Genomic DNA, 27953 nt, shown 5'->3' with positions numbered 1-27953 from the left:
CAGTATTGTCATTGGAGCTACACAGGTTATCAAAGGTGGACTTGCTTCCTTGTCCTAAACCCAGATGCATGTCTTAAAATTCCTTCACCGTAGTACAATGGAGGTTCTCTTCTCAGAGTAGATGCTCTAGTGCAGGGGGGCGCAAACTTTTTTCCCTGCGCCCCCCTGACGGCTGTCCCCTCGCTCCCGCGCCCCCCCCAACCCCAACTTACCCGCGCTCCGGCGTAATGACGTCACGTTGCCATAGCAACGTGACGTCACATGACCTCGCAGCGTCATTTTGACGCCGCGTTGCCATGGCGACGCCGGGAGGAAGCCGCCGGAGCCACGGGTAAGTATGGTTTACAGAGGCCCTGCAGCTCCCCCGGCACTTAATTTAAGTGCCTTCGGGAAGCGCGCGGGGCCTCTGTAAACCCCGCGCCCCCCGTCGGCAGTCTCGCGCCCCCCCTGGGGGTCGCGCCCCACAGATTGCGCACCGCTGCTCTAGTGCAGGGCTGACCAACTCCAGTCCTCAAGGGCCAACTGGTCAGGTTTTAAGGATATCCCTGCTTCAGCACAAGTGGCTCTGCCATTATGACTGAGCCACTGATTGAGCCACCTGTGCTGAAACAGGGATATCCTTAACCTTACCTGTTGATGACCCTTGAGCAGGAGTTGGCCACTCCTGCACTCATGGGTTACAGGTGTGTAGTTGGTTCTAAGCAAAACGAGAGCTGGGTGAAAACGAGGCATCTGCCCTATGTCAGGGCTGTAACACTACACTTAAGCTCTGCTCAAATTGCAAGCCTGTTCTAGACGATAATTATTCAATTTTACGCTTGTTCAAATGACTTCTGTCTACTAACCTTTTAACAGCTGACTGAGTTTAGTTTTCCAGTATGCTTCCAGCTAAATACATTCACGAAGGAACACTGCCATACTTTAGTACAACAAGTAATCTGTAATTTATCTACATTTTGCCGAGTTCCTAAAGGAATATTATTGCAGATTTCTGTATTGCCTCAACTTTGACTACTACAGATAAGATTTATATTCCTATTCAAGCCGTGCAGTCACATATTGGCAGCAAGGACCGTTTTTGTCATGTTTCAAATATCTTAATCAGAAGTGGTGTTCTTGTTGCTTTTCCCAGCAGATTCATGCATGTAATGTTTGCTTTAGCTTAAGCACACTCCTTGTCACTGCTTCTGCTGATGCAGGTCCCTTTTTTGTTTTTATGCTATATTTGAGTTGGATTTGTAACAGGATGTTCATCCTTTATAAAGAATTCAAATGTCCTCTTGTATAAATGCACAAATGTGATTTCTGTAACCATGCCAAATTAGCTCAGTGAAAGATGCAGTCTGTTTTCTTTGCTATCTGGCAATATAGGAATAAGCATTTGGTAGTAAAATTGATATACTTTGCTATTTTCTGATACCTCCAGGAAAAACACCATTGCGTAGGTCACATCTATAATTCCCTTCTGCATTATAAATTTCTGCCCATTAAACATCTACCTAAAGTATAGACCTAGAGTGTGTACTTGTATGGAGGAAGGGCCTGCTTGTTTTTGGGTGCCATTGGTGTAACTGCACGAGGCCCTGCGCTCTTCCCCGGCCCACCTTCCGTAATCACAGCTCAAATGTGGTGGTTAAATTAACCACCACAACCTTTAAACTGTTATTACCACAGTTAAGCCGAAAGAACAGCGCGGGGCCTTGACGTGCCAGCATCTCCTGCTCCACGTGATGTCGCCTTGACGCGAGGGTGGGTAAGAGGCCCCTGCTTGTCGCATGGTAGCTGCAGATGCCGGCTCCGGAGGCGGTAAGAGGCCCCAGGCCCACTGCACTGGGCCCAGCCATCCCTCTATGGAAGTATTTCACAAACCCAAGTTGGCCCATGGGAAGGTATCAGAATCTACAATAAAATCACATCGCCCTTATCTAAAAACATAGGGCAACTCATCGGGCTGCGGCACCCTGGTGGGAAATGCGAATCCACTTCAAAAGCAATTTAATCACAAAGCAAGAGACTGCATTGTTGGGTAACAGGGAATTGTGGTGCTGAATACGGTAACTAGCACTTTTCATGAAGTCCTTATTGTGACGCAGGTTTTAACTAAAATAGCGGTAGTAAGTTTGCCCAGTGGTGATGGGATGTGAGCAATGATTGTAAAACCGTTTTCTGCTCGTTTGATCATTCTACAGTAAAATATCGAGCAGAATTGTATAGAATTCAAAAGTATCTGCTGTTCTATGGCAATGATTTCCTCTTCTCTAGGGGGGTATTAAGAGGATAGTAAGCGGGCAAGGGATTCTGGGAGAGGAAATTTAAACTACTGTTGTCTTGATATAGCTGCCATCCTGAAATTAAATTGTTTTATCCATAGATTTCTGGATATTTATTTGGGGAAGATTGGGGTTGTACTGTTAAAAGCTTGACAAGAGGGAATAACTTGACTACTTATTGTAATTAACTTTCTAGCCAGGAAACCGGAATTGAATGTGTTAATGGAACCGAGGCGTTCTAGTTTTAATATACATTTTGTCAACATGCCAACTTGGATTCTGTCTGCTTGGTATGACGCGCCATCTTATTCTGTACTCCTCCACCGACAGCCGTTCTGAATGAAAGTGAACGATTTGAGCTAGCACCTGTCGAGGAGGAAGACAAATTTGGGATCAGCAGTAGATACATGTGGCACTTCCCCAATTATTTTATTTCAAATGTCACTGGTTATTGTGGGTCACAAAATGCTAGTTTGAAGACTCATTCCTTTTTAATCTTCTGATGTATTACATTTTGATGTGTGCTGCCTTAATATTTCTGGAGACAATACACATGCTTTAATAATTTACTTGGACTCCTGCACACTTATTTTTCAGGTAATATTCAGGTATCCTGGATAGATGATACATCAGCGTTTGTGTCACTTAATCAATCAGAGCAAGTACAAATAGGTAAGATTATTCATTATTTATTTTAGAATCAAGCTTGGACCATTGCATAATTGTACAGCTAAAATATTTGCTGCCACTCGCTATCACTAACTTGAATGTATGTTCTATATGTGTGTGTGACGGTATGTAGCCCATACTAATCAAAGATCACAGTATGCATTTTAAAGGATCTGATCCAATGACACTAAAGTTGTCTGTTCTGTTTGAAGCTGGCATGTGATGGTCACAACTCTTCCATGTGTTCAAGCTCTTGTGATAGTCATTCCCCTTATGAGGCAGATAAACAAGAAGCCGACAAAAGTAATGAAGAGATGCGTTCTACTTCACGTTTGTTTAAACAAGGGGACATTGCCAAATCATCAACTTCTCCAAAATGTTGTAATACTCTTGTGAGTTGCTTAAACCTTTACAGAAATCTCTTCTCCCCCACCCTCACCCCAAAGCCCGAGTTTAACTGGTATAATGGAAGTATATTGTCCCCTGAACATGTGGGCTTCCTCTGGTATTAAAACTGTATGATTTTCTTGGTTACCTCTGAAGCTAGAGATTGTTGACCTCTAGGTCCTTAGTCCCGGTGACACGACGTCGCGTCAAAACGGATACATTGAAGCAGTCACGTGCGCTTATAGTAGGAGCTATCGCAGGAGTCAATTCAATTGGATTTTTTTTTTTTTCAGCGACCGCGGCGTGAGGTCGCCGGGACACTAAGCGCAGCTTCAGACTGCACTCGGGAGCTTCATTTTAATCTCCCGGACATGTATTTTAAATGGTTCTCCTAAACGGAGCATCAGATATTAAAAAATAAAGGACTAGATCTTTTAATATGAAACATGTTAAAAGCAGTAATCACCTAGAGTTCTGTGAAGTATCTTTATTGTAAGCATTTAAGAACAATATGTAATCGTCCTTTACCACTGATGTGAACACAGATTTTTGAAGTGAAACTTCTTTAGTGGCACCTAGGCCTTATGGGACAAAACTGGATAGATGGGGGGCGAAATGTGAAACGGAAGTGACGTCACATAATGGACGCCGCTCCGCTCACACGTCCCCTGTCACATGCGGCGGCGGCGACAGCCGCCGGCGCCGCTCCTAATCGCCGCCCCACCCCCACACCGGCTGCTGACATATGCGGCGGCAATAGCCGCCGCTCCTAACTGCTGCTGTTCCCTGCCCGCTGCCATGCCGCGCATGCGCAGTTGTGACGGTGCCGCTGACTGACGCCACACATGCGCAGAAGCGGCTGGCAGCGGCGTCGTTCCCCCACACGCTCCCAACGCCCATTGGCAGCGGCGCCATTCAGCCCTCCACTGACGCGGGTGTTCGCGGGCCCCCTGCGCCCGCAGAAAGCGGTGGCACACGGCGCAAACCCGGGCGCAACCCGCGCGGCACAAAGGACTCGGTGACTCATGCCCGTGCCGGGCGCATGTACCCCGCGGGGGTGGGTGTGCAGAATTTGCGTGGGGGGGTGGGTGTGCAGAATTTGCGTGGGGGGTGGGGGTGTGCAGAATTTGCGTGGGGGGGGATGCGTAGAATTTGCAGAAGGGGGGAGAGGTGGTACGCAATGTTATGCCCCGCCCCTGGCTGCAGCAGGACACACACTGACACGCACACACGCACACACTGACTGACTCGCACACACTGACTGACTCGCACACACTGACTGACTCGCACACACTGACTGACTCGCACACACTGACTGACTCGCACACACTGACTGACTCGCACACACTGACTGACTCGCACACACTGACTGACTCGCACACACTGACTGACTCGCACACGCATACACACGCATACACGCGTACGCGCGCACCCGTACGCGCGCACGCACGCACGCACACACACCCATACACACGCTGACTGACACACACACACACACACACACACACACCCATACACACGCTGACTCACACACACACACCCATACACACGCTGACTGACACACACACACACACCCATACACACGCTGACTGACACACACACACACCCATACACACGCTGACTGACACACATACACACGAGGAATTCACACTTAGTGCAAATAGCTAATACAGGGGATGTGTGCCAAGCACGCGCATTACAAGTCAAATTTATTTGCGTCTTGTCAATGAAATTGTATTTTGATTTTTAATTAAAACATCACCAATACAAATACAATTTCTGTGACAAAAGTCAAAGAAGTTTCACTTACTATGTGCGTGCACAGCACACACAGCTTTTTTTTTTTTTTAAATCTAAGGGGCTGTTTCTTTTAGAAAACCCACTAACCCTAGTTGTAGATCAATCCATGTTTCATGCACGGAGAAAATTCTAAACCTAATAAACTAAAGCTCTACCACCGTTTTGAAAGGTGCATACCACATTTGCTCTTACAATCAGACTTTACAGGCGTTATTACCCCCGCTGGTTATGCACAACTCCTCAGCGAACACAGCAGGCTTGTGAGAAGGCCATTTAACCCATTGGGTGGGTGCAATGCTGCTTGCTACATCTCTACATTAACCTATTAGCCCAGCCTTAATTATCACTGAAATGCTTTGCTTTGGTATATATAGCTCTTCCTGCCTTTGGTAGCCCTTGAGGATAGCACTTGAGCACCTCTGATTTTGGCGTTGGCCCCTGCGATGTGTAAGTGGTCTACACTGCATTGCTTTATATTTCCCTTCGACTTTAATTTGTAGTTCTCATTGTCTGGTCACTAGAGGCCACCAAAGATGGAGACAATGTGTCCTTTTAGAATTCACCCTTGATCACTTGAAGTGGACTAAAGAGGACCTTGAAATTCTTAAACTGCAGAAATGAGTATCCCATAAACATGCTAAAATATTTCTGCTCTATATATTATACAGGGTACGCTTTGTCCTGGCTGTGCAGTGACGGCTTTTAAGGGACTTTGATGCGTCTGATTTATTATTTATGTGGGTACATTCCTACTTAAGTATATATTCAGATGTGAGTGAAGCAGTAACGTGGGGTAAGTTAGCACCGATTTCTGAATACATAAAGGAGATGCCTGTAAATACATGTGTGCACCACATGGGGGCCATATTAACTCGGGAAACGTGCATTGGTTTATAGAGGCCTAGTGATAAAAAGCACAGTAAGGGAGGTTTAAAGCGGCAATCCTCGCTTTTTCAGTTTGTTAAAATCCTAAATGTATGGTGTCCCCGACATATGGGGACTCCCCAGTGTTCGAGATGCATATTGGTGACGTTACTTCTTTTTGGCTTCTGGAAAAACAAAATGGTGGTCTAAAACTCCTGCGTACTGCCAGGTTTTGAAAATCGAGGGACATATTGGTGGTACGTTTACTGGTAAGTATCTCAGCAACAGAGGGGTTCCCCAGAGCTGTAAATGTGGATTAGCTCCAGTGTAACCCCCCTTCGCTCTTAGGCTGAGTCCATGCGGAGGCGCCCGTGTGGAGGCGCGCTGAGGGAAAGCGGGTGCTTTCCCTGGCCTTAATTCGCGCGCCATCGGGGGCGGGCCATTGACATCACAGCTGGTTCGCCCTCATTGGGCAAACCGCTCACGTGACCGGCCCTGCACTCCCGTGAGCGCTTAAACTAGAAATGTAAGACCTACGCCTGCGGACGAGTGCGCGAGCCCCTGCTAAAGCCGCTCTCATTGCGGCTGCAGGGGTTCACTGACGAGCGTCAGCGTGCCTCAGAACGGGGTCAGCGCCTAAGCGCTGACCATAGACTCTGCCTTATTTGCCGCAAACAAATTGGCATTAGTGTGATATATATTGTGTGGATGGAGATATATTGGACTCCTGCACACACGTATAGAATTGGGTGCACGCCCGTGTCTAATGTCTGAGCTGCAAGCAGTGAGGTGACTACGCACAAGATTTACAGGCAGCATGTAAAGGACTTGGGGAAATGATTACCACTATAGAAATCTTTCATGTTCATCTCTGCCTTTGAGACACTGAATAAATAGTACGGTCTGGCAAAGTTTCTTTCTTTTTTTTTTTTTTTTTTAATATAGATTAAAATTGCTTTTTGTTTAAAAAAAATTTAAAAAAATAGATAAATGTAGGTGTAAATAACCTATGTTGGTATATTAAATGTAAGCCACAAGATGAGTGAATCTATGAAACCGTTTAGACCACAGAAGAATGGATAAAGGCATGGGCAGTAGTGCTAAAATAAAACCAGCTAAAGTTGAGCCTTGCTGAGAGACATAAGGCTGATTTTGATGTAGCTTCCCCAAAATAATTGTTTGCAAAGACACCGAAATACCAGAATTGTTTACTGCTCTGGAAATCCTAAATCGATAGGTAGCAAAACCTTTGAAAGCGACATCCATTTCGGACATTACCCTCAAAATAGCCCCAAGTGAGGAGCGGCTCAGTGAGTAAAAGACAGAATCTGGCACTGATCTGGAAGCGGGGGGCCCTGGTTCAATTCAGATGGCAGATGGCAGATAGCGTGGTCGGGGGTCACAGGCAGAGGTTGGTGGCACGGTCTGTGTCACAGGCAGAGGTCACAGGACTGGGACTTGAAAGCAGGAAACAGACTGGGGCAACGAGTTAAATAGCAGGGCCTTTAATATGAAATCGGGACTACCAGGAACTGATCAGATCAGGTCATGGCAGAAACAGGAGTCGGGATCACAAAACGAAGGCAAAGAGAAACCGGAAACTATAATGCAGGCAGAGACAGGAGCACCTAAAAGGAGACCGACCAAGGAAAACTCAGGGCAGACAAACAGCAGGGAGATCTAGGAAACTGTCTATTCCTGACAGATTGTAAGCTCTACCGGCAGGGACCGTGGCTGCAAAATTTCTCTGTAAAGTGCTACGTAAAAACTAGCAGCGCTATACAAGAATACATGAAATGCAGGAAAAAATATGGAAGCCTAAAGAGGTATTGCTAATTGCCACCGCCGACAAAGTGAATATTGGTGTAATGGCCGACGTAAACCTTTTGTATAGCAGATTTACAACAGACGGGGTGCCCAATGCTACATCCAATTGACAAAACATATATGGTAATAAGTATAAAGTTTAAATACTTCAATAATAATAATTACTCGGTTATTTAGTTAAACCCTTTGGCCAAAGCGTCGTAAGCCTGCATACCAAACGTCAAGGTATAACCAAAAATGCAGGTCCCACACTACACTGGGAACCCTTCCCTTTACCTCTGTATGAGGGGAAAGAACCATAGTTGTCCTGTTCTTGCAGCAAAGTGAAAAGACCTCCCAAGTTAAAAAAAAAAAAAAAATATGAAGTGTACCGCAGATTTAGCATTTAATTCGGACTTTAACAGTTTTGTTCCAGTCCCCACGACGGAGCAGCTACATCATGCCTGCTGTGCGCTAGTTTTCCGAATCGTGTGCTGTGCGCCTATGGCATGATGGTGCTTTGACCGCTCTGGTGCTGAAGGGGTTTAAAAAAAAAGGCATGCTTTTTCCTCCTCTCTGTACAATGTATCTGGACTCGCGTTTACAGAATGTATGTATTTTCAGTACCCTCGGGTAGCCTTCTTTCCTATATTCAAGTGAAAGAGACTTTCATATGAACTGTTATTTTTGCAGTTAACCCCTTGACTGACGGCTGCAATAGTTTCCTCTGGTTCCTACAGGGAGGGGGAGGGAGTCATTGACCAAATACTGCGCAGTACAGGTGTGCAGAATGTTCGGGAGCTTTATTTATGGGCAGATAGCGTTTGCACAAAAAATGCCAAGTTCAACAAAAAACGTTCAATTATGTCCCTGATGTGTGAGGTCACATCGATCATGTGACCTGGTATTTTTAATTGCCATTAAAACATAGTATTTAGCAGTTTTTGCAAAATGTCCGAAAATATTTGGGAAAGGTTGACATTATGCGTCCTTTTTTTTTTTTTTGTTCATTGAGAAAATGAGAGAATTTGAACTTAAACCCCAGCCAGTGAGCCGGACTGAACAGCCAAATAAAATAAATGGTGAAATGCGTGTGCCAGCGCAAGTTTTGATAGTATCTTTCTAGCTAAATGTGGTCTTCAGGAATCTTCGCATCCTGCTTTGAAACTTTTTGATTTTGTCATTTTGCCAAGAGAAACTCGACAGCGTTGTGTAAGCTTGCACATGGGGAACAATCCTGTCTTTCAATGCTGAAGTGCAGGAGAGTTTGTAAGCGGAATATTGAAAACAAGTCAACCAGTTGCATCCTCTAATCCAGGGGAGCGCAAACTTTTTGTGCTGCGCCCCCCTGTCTCTCTGCCCCCGGCTCTCGCGCCCCCCTGCCTTGCTTCAGCCGCGTCAGATGACGCTGCGTGGGCGTGTGACGTCAGGTCACATGGTGCCGCGGCGTCTATTGACGCCGCGTTGCCATGGCGACGCAACACAGACGGCTGAATCCCGGTAAGTAAATAGTTGCAGGGGCCTCACGCGATCCCCTGGCATTTAATTTAAATGCCTGGGGGAAGAGCGCGGGGCCTCTGCAACTGCCCGCGCCCCCCCAGCACAATCTCCCGCCCCCCCTGGGAGTCGCGCCCCCCACTTTGCGCACCGCTGCTCTAATCAATGGTGGCTGTGGGTACGTACAAAGCCTGTTTTCGTCCCACAGATCATTGTAGATTGCAGATAGCGCCGTTTAAGAAAGATGGTGTATTGTGACTATTGGTAACCAATGAAAAGCCTTTTTCGTAATCGGATAAAGTAAATAAATGTTGAATTTGTTCCCCATTTACCCACCATAACTTTTTTTTTTGGTCTGATTATAACCCCTACCAGCTTCACGTTGCACAGCCAACAGCCCATCTCGCTGTTAGACCCGAAAGGTCGAAACAGCTGTGGGAGTGGGTTTATTGGCTATGTACTTTAACCCCGGCTGTGCACTTTAACCCCGGCTGTGCTGAAGTTGTTATATGGCAGGCCTAAGCTTAAAGGGATCCATGTTAAATGAAAAGAGCGTAAAGGAACTGTGCTCATGTGCATGTCGTTACCCAGAGTCCCTAGCTGCAGTGGAAGCATTGTATGCTGAGAATGGCTATTGTATGCTGAGAGAATGGAGAGCAACAGGGTTGCAGACCATGTCTGAGACAAGCAGATGAACCCTCACGTGGTGTTTTTATTTACTGACTCCATTTAGAAACGTGTTGGCCTTTTATCTCCAGTGAATACCCTGCAGGAAACCTCTAATAGATTCCCTGATAGGCAGCGTTGGGCTGCAGATATAGTAGGTGCACGACCGAGCATTCCCTGGCCAAAAAAGGCAGCACTCAAAGCCTGTCTGTAGCTGAGGAGTCCAGCAGGGAGCTGGTTAATTGCAGCTAGTGAATTAGCCAGTCTCTTCCTGGCTCATCAAGCTGGTTTAAAAGTGTGCTGTGCAAACTGCATAGCACTCTAGCACTTGGGAGGTGTGTTGAAAGAGCGGTCCCAAGAAACCAGACCCTCTATTCCAGGACACGGCAGTCCCTAGAACCTGCCAGAAGCTGCACCCCACAGACACCAACCCGGACTGATGTACAGAGCCCCTGATGACAGGTACCACTTTGGATCAGAGGCTGGTAAGAGGGCCTATCCTCTGAGCCTCAGCAGATGGGGACTGGGAAGTATGAGTTAGCCCTTACACAGGCACAGGCTTTTGTTTATTTGTATGCTGCCTTAAAGCTCTTGTTTTGACGATACAAGCTAAATAAAAAGCAACGTTTATTGCCCACATCTCTCCCTGGTTATACCGCTGCGCTCTCCTACAGCCACAATCCCTGAAAAATACACAAATCGGCTGCCAAGTTCAATTTTGTGTAAATCTTCAAAAGACTCGAGTGTTGGTGCTGAACGAAGTGCGCTATGTATCAACCCAAAAATGTCGATGCAGCGTGAGGTGTTTTTATTACATATTAGTATGGCTATTATAAATACAGAAACTTGTATTTATTCACACTACTTATAAATACGTTCTTTTAGTTTACGTTGTATCAATCACGGGATGGGAAAATATTTGCAGATTAGTGTGTTTTTTTTTTTTTTGTTTGTTTTTTTTTTTGAGAGCCTATTTTAAAATGACACAATTCCACAACATGCTCACAAATTATTACATATGGAGTATCGGTATTGTTTAAAGAAACTAGCACACATGCTTATGGTATGCATGTTATACCTTTTCTACACACTTGATATGCATTTAAGCTAATCTCCTTTTTGTGTAGTTTCCTTTCCACCTCATTGTTCACTTTACATTGATTTAAGACCTACATTGATATAATTAGTGCAAGGCCGTATGTGGAAGGTTAAAGAGCGATAGAACTTGGCAATTGCATCCATAAAAATCATTGCCTAACCTTTTTTTATTCTGCTGCTATGAGGCATCCATGAAATGGTGTTTGTATAAATTCTTTAATATTTCCCCACCTTCACACTTGTATTCAGGGGCAGAACGTGTCCCGTTGTAATTGCTTCATGTAGACTGCTTTCTTGATGAAGGTAGAGATTCTTTATGAAAAATCCTGTCCGCAGTAAATATACACATACAAGTGCCGCCTCATCGCCGCCCTACACATTCTGCACCCGCAAGGCCCCTTTTCAACTATGTCCGGGGTATGGGGTACAGCAGGGGTTCTCAAGCCCCCCAACAAGTCAGGTTTTCAGAATATACCTACTTCAGCACAGATGGCTGTCTTCAACTGAGCCACCTGTGCTGAAGCAGGGATATCTTTAACCTGGTCTTGTGGGCTGGAGTTGAGAACCCCTGTGAAAGGTACAGTTGTATGTTTAATGCTTTAAGGGAGATTGAGGAGTTGGTCATGTGGCGTGACACGAATTTAGTGAAACCTCTTTCCAGGTGCCCCCAGGGGTTGGGAGGGGCTGTAAAAGAATCTCTCTAGTCAGTAGTATGCTCACGTATATGTTCTCTTTTCAAAACGGATCTCTTGGGGATTTCTCTAGGCACAGACTAGGTAGGCATCTCAAACGATGGTTTCAGGTTTGTGACAGCCACCTGAAGCTGACAAATAAAAGCAAAATAAGCAAAGGGGTAGGAAAACATTTGCTTAATGCATTTCTCGGCCAATAAAAACAGCGTTATTAGATGCTTATATAACTTCATTGCTTACATGAGAAAAAACACGAGCCAGTATTTTCTCTTGGTTTTCGAACAAATTTAAACCAGCTGGTTCAGCTTTAAACTTTAAAAGTTCAGTCCTACTTGGCAAACGTAATGAAGTTACATAGATGCACAGATTTCAGGAACTGTACACGGATTGCAGAAAGCATGGATGTTTATATGGTCCGTTCTATATCTTTGTATGCAGTGCATGATAAAACACGCAGCAGATTTGCTTTCAGGTGTAATACTGTATTGATACTCAGGTTAGTTTTGAGAGTTTGCTTTAAGTAGGTATTCTACATGCATGTGAAGATTAAAGAACAAAAGATGGCATTGCCGCCCTTCATTCAGTTAACATTGAAGTAGCCAGCGAAAGAAAGAGCTGCTTGTAGATGAATCATGCAATATATTGTAGGTATTAATGCTCCATTCCATTTGCATGTCGGAGTATAGCTGCTTTTTGATATTTGGTAGTGATGGCATTTTTTTTTTGACATTAGAAGATTGTTCCTATAACTTTCTGCTTGATCTAATTGTTGCTGCTGTGGCCAACATACTCAGTCTCCAGAGTTTCAGCTTCCTAATCTGCGTTCGTTTAAAGTTGCTACATTCCCCTTCCGGAATGCAAACTCCTGCAAAGCGAGAAACCCGCCTTGGAGATTAAGCAAAGTCCGGCTCTTCTTGCTATTCAAATCGGTCTTTATTCTGTGTTCCAGCCTGTTCGGTTGCTGTAACTAAGTGACGTACATTTCTGAGTAAGGAGATTGGTGAATGGTTACAGGGAAGTAAAGGGACACTGAAAATGAAAGATAAATTAAACTTTGCATAAAATTTCCAAGTAGTGAAAGATGAAGACAAACCACTGTACACCTGAGGGGAGAGTAGTCACCGATAATTGGTAGAACGGACCCAGTAGTTAGGGAACTGTACGGTTGAGCCATCAAACGCTTTGATACGTTGGATATTTGTTTTTCATTGTTAAGAAGCCTAAGCACTGTCCAAAATGGGAGAAACTTGGTTAAAACAATATGCATTTTCTTTCTCCCTGGGTACTACATTTATCCGTTGTATGAGTAGTACATGTAGCTTTATTCCGTGTAATGCAGATTACAGCATCTTGTTAATGGGGTTTGCAAACGCCGAAGGGTTTGTGAGGTGTCTCCAAGGGGGTCGCCAAAAAGGAATCTGTAATGGTAGATCCCAGGCAGTATAGTGAGTGCCTGAGCCCATGCAGGGACTGCACACTAGGTAAGGCCCCAAACTGCACCTTGGTGTGGATGGTATAGCTGTGAATTGCAGCAACATCTTCCCAAGTCGTTCCCCATAATGCTTTGCATCTACAGCAGCAACGTATTATGGGGATGACTTGAAGCTCCTGTTTTCCCTCTGATCCAAGGCAGTATAGTGTCCTGAACTTGCAGTCGCTTTGTTTTGTTAGCAATAATTTCAGTTGGCAATAAGATTTATCAACTGGGGTGTTGGCAGCATAAATATTTTCTACAAAGGGATGTACAATGTGAATAAAGTTGGGAACCACTGAATTAGAGTAATGCTAGTCTGTCTTTAGGGGTCATAATCCTCTCTACACCCCCCCCTCCCCTAACCCATCCCCTCTGGCATCAAACAGGGTTTTTTTTTTTGTTTTTTTTTGCAATAGTCTGAGCAGGCAATAAGATTTATTCATTAGGGGTTTTTAGCAGATGGTACACAGTGTAAAAGTAAGGTTGGGAACTGCTGGCCTAGAGGAAGTGGTCACTGCCAAGGAAAACAGACAAAGCCAAACCAATAACAGCATTTTAATTGGATCACCAACCAGAAACTAGTTGAATGTTCACCTGAAACATGGATGCACGATTGGTTGTTGCTAAAATTAGCACCACTGTATGGCTTGGGAGAGCCAGAAGTACCCGCGCAATGCACTATACGCTGCTTTGCTTCCTGTGATATTTTTTCACAAGTGTTAGTCAGAGGGTCGGTTCCATCATATTTATCTTGGACTGGAAGCTGGATCTGCTACCACTTGACTTCCTGCTATGCATCTGATTTAGATGCACCAGATGGAAAGCAACTGTCCTCCTTTTATTGGCAATGAATATTGTTGAATTGTTCCATGTGTCAGCACTCGGATATATAAAACTGCAAAGGGTTTACGGCGCATCAGATTCTTTTCACAGGGACCAGAGTGGATCCAGTGAACTTATCCCTGAATTGTTGCAAGGTTTACATTTTTAGAGCAGCTGCAACAGCTCCGGTTCTGTAAAAAAAATCTATTACTTGGTTCAAAAATAATTTTCATGTCATCTTAATCATGCATCATTTACTAAATCGGTTATTGGAAAGGGGTTTCCTCCCCCCCCTTAAAGATTTGTATCAATTGGTTGGCATACTAAAGGAAAATATGTTTTATTGAAATGTTTTGCTGCTGCGACATGTACAAGAGCAGTGGGGCGCAAACTGAGGGCAGTGAGACCCCCCCCCACCCTCCCACTCTTTCCGAAGGAATTTGAATTATATGCCGGGGGAGCAGCAAAGGCCTCTGTAACCTCACTTACCTTGGCTCAGACGGCTTCCGACGCTGCGCGGTCACGTGACGTCTGAGGTAAGACGGAGAGTCAGCAGGGAAACGAGATTGCACCCCCTGTACTAGAGTAAAGAACACTTCAGTCTTGAATCCTTGTGTGGTTTTATTATTATTATTATGAGCCTCTACCATAATTTGTCTTAGTCTATGGCAGTGGTGCTCCACTCCAGTCCTCAAGCGCGCCCCCCCCCCAACAGGTCAGGTTTTTAGGATATCTCAGCTGCAGCACAGGTGGCTCGGCCAAAAACGGAGCCTCTGAGCCACCTTTGAAGCCGGGATATCCTGAAGCTGACCTGTTGGGAAGGCTTGAGGACTGGAGTTGAGCACCCCTGGTCTCTGGTGTCGTTCTGCTTGGGGGTAGAATTATTTGTTCTGAATGTGAAGATATAATGAAGTTATTGCATTTTATTAGAATGCTGGGATTAAATTGACCTGCAATATGTTACGGCCCTCCAAAGATGACCACTACCAATCTTGGCATTGGAACAGGTTTTATGTTAAGTGTATATAGATGGGACCTGAGCAGTCCTATATCTAGCAAGTGTTTTTCCCTTCTACTTGAGCCGCTATATTTTGCTGGCGGTTCAGAAGTCGGTCCCCCAGCATTGTGAGTCATTTGATTTGATCATGTAATTGTGTAATTATTTTTTTAGCTACTTCTTGAACAAAACGATCGCTCTCAACCAATGGACTCGGTTGGATGTAAGGGTCGTCACTTCATTTGGGTTAGTTATCGAAATGATGTATCGAATATATAAAGCCATATTTGTGAACTCCTTCAAAGGAGGTCAAGGTTAACTTTGTGCCTTACCGGGAAGGCATGACTGGCTGACATAAGAGCAATTGGGTTGTAACCAATGAGTATAAAACATTCTGCTTTACAAGCACCTCCCTCACTCAGTTCTCACACAGTTAATCTTGTCTTTACAAGGTCAGTAAAGTTACATTCATCTTATTGTGGGGGTGTTGAGCTTTCATTTTTATCAACACCAATAACTTGTCTTTCAGTGTCGGATGGTAATATACTGTGTGGGTTTCCTAGAGTTTTAGTACGGCCTCTGAAAGAAATAAGGGTGCCCCACATTCAAAAATTCCTTCAAATCGCAAGTTCTCTTTCACCCTTGTTTCCGGGAATCTGGTGATTAAAGGAACAGTCTCTCACAGCGAGAATCAATTTAATAGTCTTCACGTAAAAGGAATTGTTAATCCTTAACATTCTGTCTCGAGTGTTGACATTTTCTAAGTGCAATTTACCGGGCACGTTATTTATTATAATACTGTTTTACTGTATCTGACTTGTGTTGGCATCATCCCTTTAAGAACAAGTGAAACAATTGAGATTTGATTGTAGATGCTCAGGATGCAGAGTTATCACAAGATGGTAAAGTTTTGGTTACTATGGAAACACTACAATTTAAACTAGAGGGGGTTTTTTTTGTTCTATATATTAAAGTTTCACATTTTGGCATTGCTTATAGCTTAACAGCCCCCTTGAAAATGTAGAAAGGAGTGGGAATATTTTCTAGTGCTGTTTAAACTCCTTGTTAAAGTAACCGCAATATGCTTGTAGCCTATGCATACCTGCAGGGAGAAGCCTATGCATACCTGCAGGGAGTGGATTTGTGACTCCCTGCATTAGAATGTGGCTGGGCATATCGTTTGCTTTCTGCATGATTAAATATCTGACTTTATAGGCACTCGATACCAGTGTTTTGGGGGGGGGGGGGGCGGGGGTTCTCATTTTTAAAAATGTATTTAGAACCAGGGTTTCCAGAGCTGGACCCCATTTAATTTCAGCTCCGGGTACCCCTGGTTTCCAGAAATGCATGCCCTGTAGTAGGTGCCGGTAGCCGCGCCAGGGTTCACATTATGGCGGCTTTTCAAAGATCCTGCGGGCCAATAAAAAGCTGTGACCTCACTGGGTGCTTCTTCCTACTGACCCATGTGACACAGGAGAGGAGATACCGCGCCCAGTACCTTCAGAAGCTGATTCCCCCCCCGAGCTGAAATTAATGGGGTTCAAAGATGAAACATGGTTGGCTCCTTTAAGACGCCATGTGTGGCATTACTGCATTCTATTTAGACAATGGGCGGATTGTTGAAACACATTTTGACGAGGACTTGTGTTTTTCATTGTTTTTCAATAGCAAATATTTCTATCGTACCACAATGTCAAAGGGGCACATAGCTGGGATTCTGCAGGAAACCTTTAAAAAGCCTTTTTCGATCATGAACCCTGGGCTGGTTATATCGCTCTTCCATTGTATTTGCACCCTCTGAAATATTTCAAGGCAGTGTAGTGCGATAGTCACATGCCATCGAAGGGAACATCTTACAAGACGGCATGATGTCGGATGCTTCTGCTGTTGATCAAATAATACTTGATCAAATGGTGGCTATGATTTCATATTCTCCTCCTAAACGTCTTTTTTCCCCTTTTAGCAAAGTTGTCGGTTCAATAATCGAATAATAAATGAGGTTGTAGCTCCAGACTCCCGCTGAGAACGCTAGTAAAGTCATTAAATGCAACTTAAGCTCGGTGACATTTGTTGCAGAACGAAGTTTGAGGCCTACGAAAGAAATATGTTCTGTCCTTTCTCGGCAAATGTCTGAGGTTTTCTGCTCTAGAATGAAAGTTTGTAGGCTTGTCTGCCTTAAAGCAGCAATCCCTCCCATAGAAGCCTGTATGAGATTAACACCCATAATTTCAGTATCGTGCCCCCTGAGCATGTCCTGTTATTTTTCTTTACAAAAATGTCTTGTGTTAAAATACATAATTTTCCTAATCCATCTTGCGTTACCATGGTAATCTTTATACTGCAATGCGCTCTGGGGAGTCATTTTAACACTTAATATTTGAAGCATGTATATATCTCCTGTGCAGGCTGTCACATTTTTAAAATAAAAGCAGATTTGGAAAGGGCAAAGAGATATTAAAGTTGGTTAAAAAAAAAAACTAGAATACGGTGTCCTTCCTACTGGAATTGCAAAGTTGTTTACACAGCAAAATCACTTTTTTTGGGGGGGGGGAAGGAGGGGGGCAGCGAAATGTATAATTTAGGGTGCATTGTTTTTGATAAAGGCTTGAACGCCTAGCTATTGAATGCATACCAAATATAGAAGTGCTTTTTAGGATGCCCATAACTGGAATAAGTGTAAGCTCTTTGGGGCACTGGCTGCACGCTTATGCTGCAGCAATGCCAAAGCCCCGAAGTTTTTTTTATGTATTTTTTAACTTTTTTTTTATTTTTTATTTTTAATGCTGCAGTCCGTATGTATTCAGGAAGGAAGGATCCAACGCTCCACGGTTTTTAAATAAAGTACATTTATTGTGCCACACAACGTTTCGACCAATAGGTCTTTCTCAAGTGACTAGGCAGTCCGTATGTATACAGGTGAAGTTAGCAGGGTTAAACCTCCCATTGGAAACAAAATGGTGGCCAATAGGAAGCCACAGCACGATCCGTTGCACCTTCCTCTTGGGCGGCCATTTACCTCGTGTCACGTTTGTGAACCCCAATGATTACGGAAATTCCATGGTTTTCCTTGATAACCTTCTTGAATCAAAACCAGTCTTTTGTTAAATATCAAATAGGGTTTATATTCACCAAAACCATGTCTTTTGAAACAAAATGATGTATGAATTAGACTTCGAGGTTTTTATTTTTTTTAAGGCATTGTCAATAATATTCCTCTGCATTGTTTCTACTTGTGAGAAAATGATACTCTCTACATACTGGCTAAAGTCGCAGTCCCATCTGCTAAACCTGCTTTTTTTTTTTTTTAATTTTAAGGGGAAGGAGTTCTAATCCAGGGGCTCGTTTTACACCCCACAAACACCTTGGGATATTTTGTATTCCAAGATGGCCAACTTCCTGTCTCAACCAGTCGACAGCAATGACCATTTGGGGTCCCAATACAGTACTTTGCTTTACTTGATCAGACCGTAAAATACCAGCAAACACCTCAGATTGCTCCTATACAATTTTGCTAGACTTTGTATATGGACATAAAATATAGTTTTTAACTTGTAAAAGGAGATCTAGAATGTTCCCAGCTTTATTTAAAACACGATTTTGATATTTCTCACATGGTTTAGAACAGGAGTGGCCAGCCTTGTGGGCCACAAAAAGGCTTGCCACCGGCGTTTGGAGTGGTCCTCTGCCCCTGCTGTCACTGGAAGTTGCACCCGCCAAGATTTCAGGCCCAACCTCTGCATCTACTAGTTGAGCCTCAGCACCCTTTCTCTGAAACCGGCCGCAACCCCCCACGGTAAAATACTGGCGGACGGAGGGGCAGTAAGACAGTGACCAGCCCAAACATTTGTGCCCATTTATTGGCCCGTCTGAAAAAAAGTTGGCTGCCGCTAGTCGAAGATATTGGCTGTTCCACTTGGCAGCAAATTAAATGTGTAAGGATGGAAAGGATTCTGAATATTGCGGTCAATGTTAATTTGACCTGTCCTGGCTGCATTTTTTTTTAGGTATGTGATTTAGGGCTCAAATCATTGGACTTTGATACTCCTGGTGATCTGACAGATATAGTATCGGTGCATAATACTCGTTTCAGAGTCAGAATATTATAGCATTGAATCAGGGGTGCCCAACTCCAGTCCTTAAGCCTCCCCAACAGGTCAGGTTTTCAGGATATCCCAGCTTCAGCCCAGGTGGCTCAATAAGTCCCTGCTTCAGCTCAGAGGCTCAGTATTTGACCGAGCCACCTGTGCTTCAGATGGGATATCCTGAAAAAACAGATCTGTTGGGGGAGGGAAAGAAAGCTGTTGGCTTTCACAAGCTTGCTAATCCTCCCAAACTGTTTTACAAGTTTGTCTAGAAATCTACTAAATTATACAAGCGTTTGAGCAATAGGGCGCAGCAGGGTCTTGGTGGTAAATGAGACCTTTTAGAATTGGCAATGAACTTAAAAACATGTAGCATTTTAACGGTTCCCTGTTTAATCCTTGCAATGTATGGATATGTCTTTATTTGGGTGGATGTGGAATGCAGGAGTAGGCTGATGTAGATATAGCATTATAGAATGATTTTGCTTTCGTTCACAGACCTGCATGAGATGTGAATGTGCTCACAAGTGCTATTTTTAATTGCTGAATGCTAGTTTCAAATCCATTATCTTGCAGTTTAAACCTGGTGGGGTGTTCAATGTAAATCATTAAAAATAAAAAAATGAAAAGTACAATGTTTAGCTTTTGGTGTACTGATGTAGAAGGTTTTTGCTTGACTTTTGAGTACGTGCATTGAGATCTCAGAGCAAAAATGTGTGTGGGGGCGTGTCACATTTTTATAAGTTTGGTGACAAATTAAAAATTCCCCCCCCCCTTTTTGTGTCTCTCAAATGGACAATAGCCAGCTTATTCGAATGAAAAAGACTTTGCCTTTAAAAAAAAGTTTAAAAATCTGTTACCAAATCTAATTCCTCAGTCTGCAGTATAACCGAAATGTTTTGTGTTGCACAAGTGCAAAAATAAGTCACACTTTAACGCCACTGCACCCCTGCTACTGCTAACAATAACTGGTTATTTGGCGATTAGTGTTTGAAGAGTGTCTAACTTTGAAACGGATCAATACTTTCGGAATTGTGAAAACACAAGACCATGCATTAAACATCCTTTCTGAATGCGCGGCGGACTCCGAGCAACTAATGGCGGTGTAAACTAGTATTGAACGAATACTAAATATCCCTTCAGCTGAATTGTTTATACAGCAACAATCTTGCTCAATGTTTACTTCCGTTTCACATCTTTAAAGTTCTAGTCGTGTATATTGTCTGCATCTGTTATCCAAGGTATAATAAGCCCAGCACAAACGTAGAGCAAATCACAAATGCACCAAAAATGTATTGTAAGCTCTTTAGTGCATTGACGGCACATGTACCCACAAGTGGTACAGTATTTGTATTTAACGTACACACTACGATGGAAGGTTTTTGTTGTTTTTTTTTTTTGTTTGTTTGTTTTTAAGTCTGGTTAGAATATGCCAAACTGAATTTTATCGTCATTTCATATAACCGCGCCGAGAATGAAGCAGAGGTGATTTAGTCTTAAAGCTGTAAATGCTAATACCTGGCTCAAAAGAACACTTTTATATATTTAGCCCACGCGTATAATGTAGAAGGCCTGAATTGTATGGTCTGTGTTCAATGAAAGTACAGTTTTGAATTTTGATAAACTGTAAACTTGTTTCACAATAAATAAAATTCCAATTAAAAAAAAAATAGCTTCGCTTTTTATTTGCACATTATCGGGAAGTGAACATTGTAAGGCAGAGGTTTCCAACCTTTTTTGGTTAAGGAACCCTATGTGAAATTCTGAGGAACCCCCCAACCCTCTCTAATAGCGCGTCTGAGATCAGATGCATTGTAAGGAACCCCAACCCTCTCTAATAGCGCGTCTGAGATCAGATGCATTGTAATGAACCCCCAACCCTCTCTAATAGCGTGTCTGAGATCAGATGCATTGTAAGGAACCCCAACCCTCTCTAATAGCATGTCTGAGATCAGATGCATTGTAAAGTCTTCTGTATTTGATACAATTTTCAAATATCCAAAAAATTGCAGGGAACCCTCTAAAGCTGCGGTGGTTTTTTTTTTTTTTTTTCTTCCCCTCCCCAATATGTGCATCAATACAATCTGCACACTGACAAGTGATTAGCTAAGTTGCTGATCGATCCGTTCTCCTGTAATCGTTCGCTGAAGATTCTGCTCGGGGGTTCTTTATATCAATGTTAGGGCTGCAGAACAGTTCCCAAGATGCAAAGTTCTGTGGGGAAGATCATGTGACCAGGCAGGCACTAGATACAATTGGTGCACTGCTAGAGAGGGCAAAAGGAGTGTGCCAAAGCCTGCCTCAGAAGAGGAAGGGGATGTGACTTTGTAAATGGTTACTATAGAAACAAAATGCTATTTTTTTTTTTATTTTTTTAAAGCACATGTAGGATATTGCTTGAACTGCATCTTTAAGGGATGCCCGGGGAACCAGAACACTGTTCTAAGGCAGTCATTACATTTCTTCATGGTATAGCACAGGGGTTCTCAACTCCAGTCCTCAGCCCCCCCCCCCAACAGCTCAGGTTTTCAGGATATCCCTGCTTCAGCACAGGTGGCTGTCCTGAAGCTGCGATATTCTTAACTGACCTGTTGGGGGGGGGGGGGGCGGGGTGGGTTTTGAGGAGTGGAGTGGAGCACCCCTGGTATGGCATACTGTATGTTGGAGGATTAAATGACTGCTGTAAAGAAGTAGTTAATGGTTTATTGAAGGGTAAGATTTTCTGTGTGCAGATGGAGCACAACGTGTGGTCACTGGAGCCACAGCTGAAAGGGCAACAAGCTGCAGCTCCAGATGGGACCCCGATCCAATCCTTGGCAGCCACTGTCGCACAGTCTGTCCCGGAATGTGGCTTCTTAGCTTTTGCACTGGGCTCTGGGGAGAACTTCATTTTAACCTCCCGGATGCTGAATCCTTCAAACGCTTCTCTCCTGGACAAAGCAATCCGATTTTTAAAACCAGATCCCGCCCCCCTTTTCAAAGCGGTTTAAGTCAAATACGATACAAAAAAAAAAAGCGATTGACACAGACTGTAAGCTCTTCAGGTAAGGCAATGTCTGTTTTGTGTGCATTGCTTATTCCTCCTATTGGGTCACATGTATTACTGCTGTGAAGCACTACAGTATGTACATGTATGGTGCTAGACAAGTAAGTGTGTATATATCCACACCACCTTGATATGACATAATATAGCGCTGTGGTGTGTCTGGCACTACAGTTTGGTGGCTCGGCAAACTCTGGCAGTGCGTGATATGTGGCGAGAGTACAGTATGCTTTAAACTATTTTTTTTTATTTTATTAAGAGGCGATATATTGTGGGCCATTATTACAAATATCTCCTCCAATACAAGGACATAGTTCTCCTGCAAATGAGAACTATGGAAATGCAAGTAATGGGCTGCCGACCTATCTTTGACCCCCCCGTCCCCTCTTTTTTTGAAGTGAAACTTCCTTAGTGGCACCTCATTCGAACTGGGGCAAAAATGGATTGTGGAGACAGAAATGAAACGGATGTGACGTCAGTGCTGGCAGTTGAGGCCGGGCTGTGTTCTGGCTCAGCCCGACCCCAACACTGACATCCCACCCGCTCCACAAATCAAATGCGGCGGCGATGGCCTCCGGCGCCGCTCCTAATGGCCGCCGCACCCCCCACACGGCCGCTGACATATCGCCGCCGGCGCCGCTCCTAACGTTCCCCGCCCGCTGCCCGCTTCCGTGCCGCGCATGCGCAGTTGACATGGCGCCACTGACTCCAATCACCGAGTGGGGAGGGGGTGGCGCGCAGCCGCTATCTGCCCCCGGCGGGTGCAGGCCAAGCAGCACACTGACCTGGTGCTCTTGCAGGTCTTCCCGCAGCGCCGGCAAGCTCACGGCCGCTGTTCCCCGGCCTCTGCCATGCCGCGCATGCACAGTTGTGATGGCGCCGCTGACGGACGCCACACATGCGCAGAAGCGGCTGGCAGCGGCGCCGTTCCACCCACACGCTCCCGTTTGCCCCACACTGCGCCATTCCGCCCTCCACTGAAGCGGTGGCACACGGCACAACCCGTGCAGCACAGGGGCTCGGTGCCGGGGGCAGGCTCCTCCTGCTGGAAGAAAGGGTGACCCGGGCAGCGGAAGAGAGGGGGGGGTGAGTGTTTGTGTATGTATGTGTCAGTGTATGTATGTGTGTCAGTCAGTGTGTGTATGTGTGTCTGTCAGTCAGTGAGTGTGTGAGTGTGTGAGTGTGTGAGTGTGTGAGTGTGTGAGTGTGTGAGTGTGTGAGTGTGTGTGTGTGTGTGTGAGTGTGTGAGTGTGTGTGTGTGTGAGTGTGTGAGTGTGTGAGTGTGTGAGTGTGTGAGTGTGTGAGTGTGTGAGTGTGTGAGTGTGTGAGTGTGTGAGTGTGTGAGTGTGTGAGTGTGTGAGTGTGTGAGTGTGTGAGTGTGTGAGTGTGTGAGTGTGTGAGTGTGTGAGTGTGTGAGTGTGTGAGTGTGTGAGTGTGTGAGTGTGTGAGTGTGTGAGTGTGTGAGTGTGTGAGTGTGTGAGTGTGTGAGTGTGTGAGTGTGTGTGTGTGTGTGTGTGTGAGAGTGTGAGAGTGTGTGAGTGTGTGAGTGTGTGTCTCACACACACACACACAGACTGACTCACACACACACACTGACTCACACTGACTGACTGACTCACACACTGACTCACACTGACTGACTGACTGACTGACTGACTCACACACACTGACTGACTCACACTGACTGACTGACTGACTGACTGACTGACTGACTGACTGACTGACTGACTGACTGACTGACTGACTCACACACTGACTGACTGACTGACTGACTGACTGACTGACTGACTGACTCACACTGACTGACTGACTGACTGACTGACTGACTGACTCACACACTGACTGACTGACTGACTGACTCACACACACTGACTGACTGACTCACACACTGACTGACTGACTGACTGACTCACACACTGACTGACTGACACACACACACTGACTGACACACACACACTGACTGACACACACACACACACTGACTGACTGACACTCACACTGACTGACTGACTGACTGACTGACTGACTCACACACTGACTGACTGACTGACTCACACACACTGACTGACTGACTGACACACACACTGACTGACTGACTCACACACACTGACTGACTCACACTGACTGACTGACTGACTGACTCACACACACTGACTGACTGACACACACACACTGACTGACACACACACTGACTGACTGACACACACACACACTGACTGACACACACACTGACTGACACACACACACACTGACTGACACACACACACACACTGACTGACTGACACTCACACACACTGACTGACTGACTGACTGACTGACTCACACACTGACTGACTGACTGACTCACACACACACACACACTGACTGACACTCACACACACACACACACACTGACTGACACTCACACACACACACACTGAGTGTCAGTGTGTATGAGTGTCAGTCTGTGTGTGTGTGTGTGTGTGTGTGTGTGTGTGTGTGTGTGTGTGTCCTGTTGCAGCCAGGGGCGGGGTGTAACATTGCGCACCACCTCCATCCCCCCCTTCCGCAAATTCTGCGTACCCCCCCCCCCCCACACTGACTGACACACACACTGACACACATTGACGGACACACACTGACACACATACACACACTGGCTGACACACAAACACACAAGGAATTCACACTTAGTGCAAATAGCTAATACAGGGGATGTGTGCCGAGCACACACATTATATGTCAAATTTATTTGCGTTTTGTCAATGAAATTGTATTTTGATTTTTAATTAAAACATCACCAACACAAATACAATTTCTGTGACAAAAGTCAAAGAAGTTTCACTTACTATGCGCATGCACAGCACACACAGCTTTTTTTTTTTTTTGCTTGTTTTTAAGAGGTCTTGCTCCTTTCCGGAGTTATTAATGTTTGAACTATTCTTTGTCTGGGAGGTTAAAATGGAGCTCTCCCCAGGGCCCACTGCAGTCTTAAGGTTCGCATTAGGGGGGAAAAATAATGCAGCAAAGTTACTGAGGGGAATATATGAACATTTAGAGTTATTTATATAGGCTTCTTGCGAGATTGCTGGTTTAAATGTTTTATTACATAAAATGAAAGACAATTTCAGCATGATATAGTCACTAACTTCTCTGGATTGCACTGTTCCGGTGTGAGGTATCGGGATGTGACGAGGATGTAGATAAGTGTCCCTCGCGTCTTCAATGCGCAAACCTGGCTGGGTGCACAGCGTAAATAATATATAAAAATGCAGAAATCTGGCACACTCGGGACCAATAGAATAAAAAGGTTTTGTTGTATCTATTAATATAGCGCTTTTCTCCCAATGGTACTCACAGCGCCTCACAATTACAGCATCGTGCGCAGCGTTTCTGGGCTGTCCCTGCCCGATAGAGCTTGCAATCTGTTTTTGGTGCTGAAGGCGCAGAGACCAGGAATTTAACCAGATTCCCCTGCTTCACACTGTCATTGGCTAGAGTCTGTCTTGACTCACTGAGGCACTGCTTCTGAGTCCTAAGTGCCTGATTTCTAAATTTTTCTAAAAATATCCTTTTTACTTAGACATGTCTAGGCATATTTTGTTATGTATAATGTTTAATATAAACAGTAGTGTTAAAGTACCCTTGTGAAACTGCCATTAGCCTTTGGTGGCTACAACCGTTTTCTTTTAGTTCTGTGCTGCCAAATCAGAGTTTGACCCTGGAGCATTCATTTGGAAAGAGATTTAAATCCTTATCCAAGAAATATTAAACGGTGGCAGATGCTCTGAATCACCCCATACGGTTTTCACTCTTGCGTCCCCTGTGCAGGACTGCACGCCACGAATTTTAAATGCAATTTGCTTTTACATTTCGTTGATCAACCCAATTAGGTTTTATTGGTAAATCCTCCAGCAAAACGTCTGTTTTGGCGCGATCTTGATTTAGACAGCGAAACCTGCCTTGTGATGCTTCTGCCACCCTCTTTTCTCCGCTGTCTGCCCTTACCTAGCTTTTAACAAAAGCATTACAAAAATATTGTAATTGTTATGCTTTTTCATGAAATACGTGGACTGCAAGTTTAAAAACAAAGTTCTAGAAGCTGTATTGGTCTTGGGAAAGTACACAATGCCATTCCTTTCAGTGAAATAACAATAAGTCCTTCAGATTAATTTAGCGTATAGAGCAGTGGAGTTAAACCTTTTTTGGTTAAGGAACCATATAATTATATTGAGATTCTGCAGAACCCCAACCCTCTCTAATAGCGCGTCGGAGATCAGATGCATTGTAAGGAACCCCAACCCTCTCTAATAGCGCGTCGGAGATCAGATGCATTGTAAGGAACCCCAACCCTCTCTAATAGCGCGTCGGAGATCAGATGCATTGTCAATTCTTCTCCATTTGGTACAATATTCAAATGACCTGGGAATTGCAGGGAACAATTGAGGGGATGCCTGGGGAACCCAAGGCTTCCTAGAAACCCTGGTTGAGAAACCCTGGTACAGAGTTTGAAGAGATCTGTAAGGTTCTACACACCATGTAATTATATCTATGAACGGTTTGCACTGAACTTGCTATTAAACATGTGTTTATTAAATATTTAAAATTGATTTCACTATCCTGAGGCTGTAAAGGGACATTTTGATTTATGAACTAGCTTACATATAGGTAATGTTTCCACTAAAGATTTTCACGTCCCGTCCTTAAGCTGTAATGAGTCTTTGTTGTGTTATACAGCAGTTCTCTTATCTTTAGTGAATGGGCATGTCTCTGAAGAACCCTTCCAGTAGAGGTCATGAAGATCCGTTTTGCAAAGACCATTCAAACTGCTTAGTAATTCTGCTTGGTATACAGTAGTTCTCGCAAATGGCTTGAGGCGTTATGGCAGCAGAGGGATCAGTATGTTCACACTCCCCCTGCCTGTCCTATGCTCATTGATTTGTTTTCCAACTGCTGTCAGGTTTGTCCCTCATCTTTCTTTTCTTTATTTGTCTTGATTAATTCTACTTGATGACAGCCTGCAAATGCTACTTAAAAACTGACTGAGCTAGTGGTGTCCAGCTGACATATAATATATGTACACTATTATACTTATGTAATGCTAAAAACCTTTGAAATTCTACATCAAATGTATGTATCCAGCAGCTCAACTTGCAGACGGGAGTGTCTGATTTCAGCTTTGAACTAAGAAAACGGACTGCAAGGTTGATTTTCTACCAAGTTGTATTGCATAAATGGAATATGCCGTTTAGGGCCACCTTTTTAAGATTGAATCCAGCTAGTATTCATTTTATTGATGGGTGTTAGGGGAGGTCTTTAGTAAAATAAAGGTTTTCTCCTTTTATTGACTAAAATCAATGATTTTTGTTCTGTAAAATAGAACATCAAAGTGGTTAGCACTCATCTTTGCCTACCATGGAGTTCAAACAATAGCCTTATGAGCCCCAAGTCATGGCCCCAAAGTAGTGATCTGACATGTCAAGTTATTGAATACTACTCTGCCTTATTGTTGGAACCAGTAGTCTTTAAGGAATCACGTTTACCATGCGTTGTTTCATATGTTGCATTGTGGTTTAGGTAGGGGCTTTATTCACACTGTTGACTTGGCTACAAAGGTACTTATATTGCCTGATGCATAAGTCAGCGGTGTGCAAACGGGGGCGCGAGATTTATTTATTTATTTTTGTGTGGAGCAGGCGGTTGCAGAGCTTCCGTGCTCTTCCCCAAGGCATTTAAATTAAATGCCGGGGAACTGCGCGAGGTCTCTCCAACCTCCTACTTACCGGGATTCAGCCGGCTTCAGGAAG

The 27953-nt window shown here is 44.3% G+C and overlaps 1 protein-coding gene across 1 annotated transcript in view; it reads left to right on the top strand.

The window, feature by feature from the left end:
• Positions 1–27953, top strand: part of PARN (poly(A)-specific ribonuclease) — an 86981-nt gene that overhangs the window by 39222 nt on the left and 19806 nt on the right. Inside the window, exon 21 of the mRNA XM_075566147.1 lies at positions 2868–2942. Within this exon, the coding sequence (XP_075422262.1) occupies positions 2868–2942 (75 nt within the window). The remainder of the gene's footprint in view (positions 1–2867; positions 2943–27953) is intronic.

This window comes from Ascaphus truei, chromosome 11 (assembly GCF_040206685.1).
Source record: "Ascaphus truei isolate aAscTru1 chromosome 11, aAscTru1.hap1, whole genome shotgun sequence".
In the NCBI taxonomy this organism is placed as follows: Eukaryota; Metazoa; Chordata; class Amphibia; order Anura; family Ascaphidae; genus Ascaphus; species Ascaphus truei.
The sequence above is the reverse complement of the archived record's forward strand: the minus strand, read 5'-3'. Positions and strand labels throughout refer to the sequence as shown.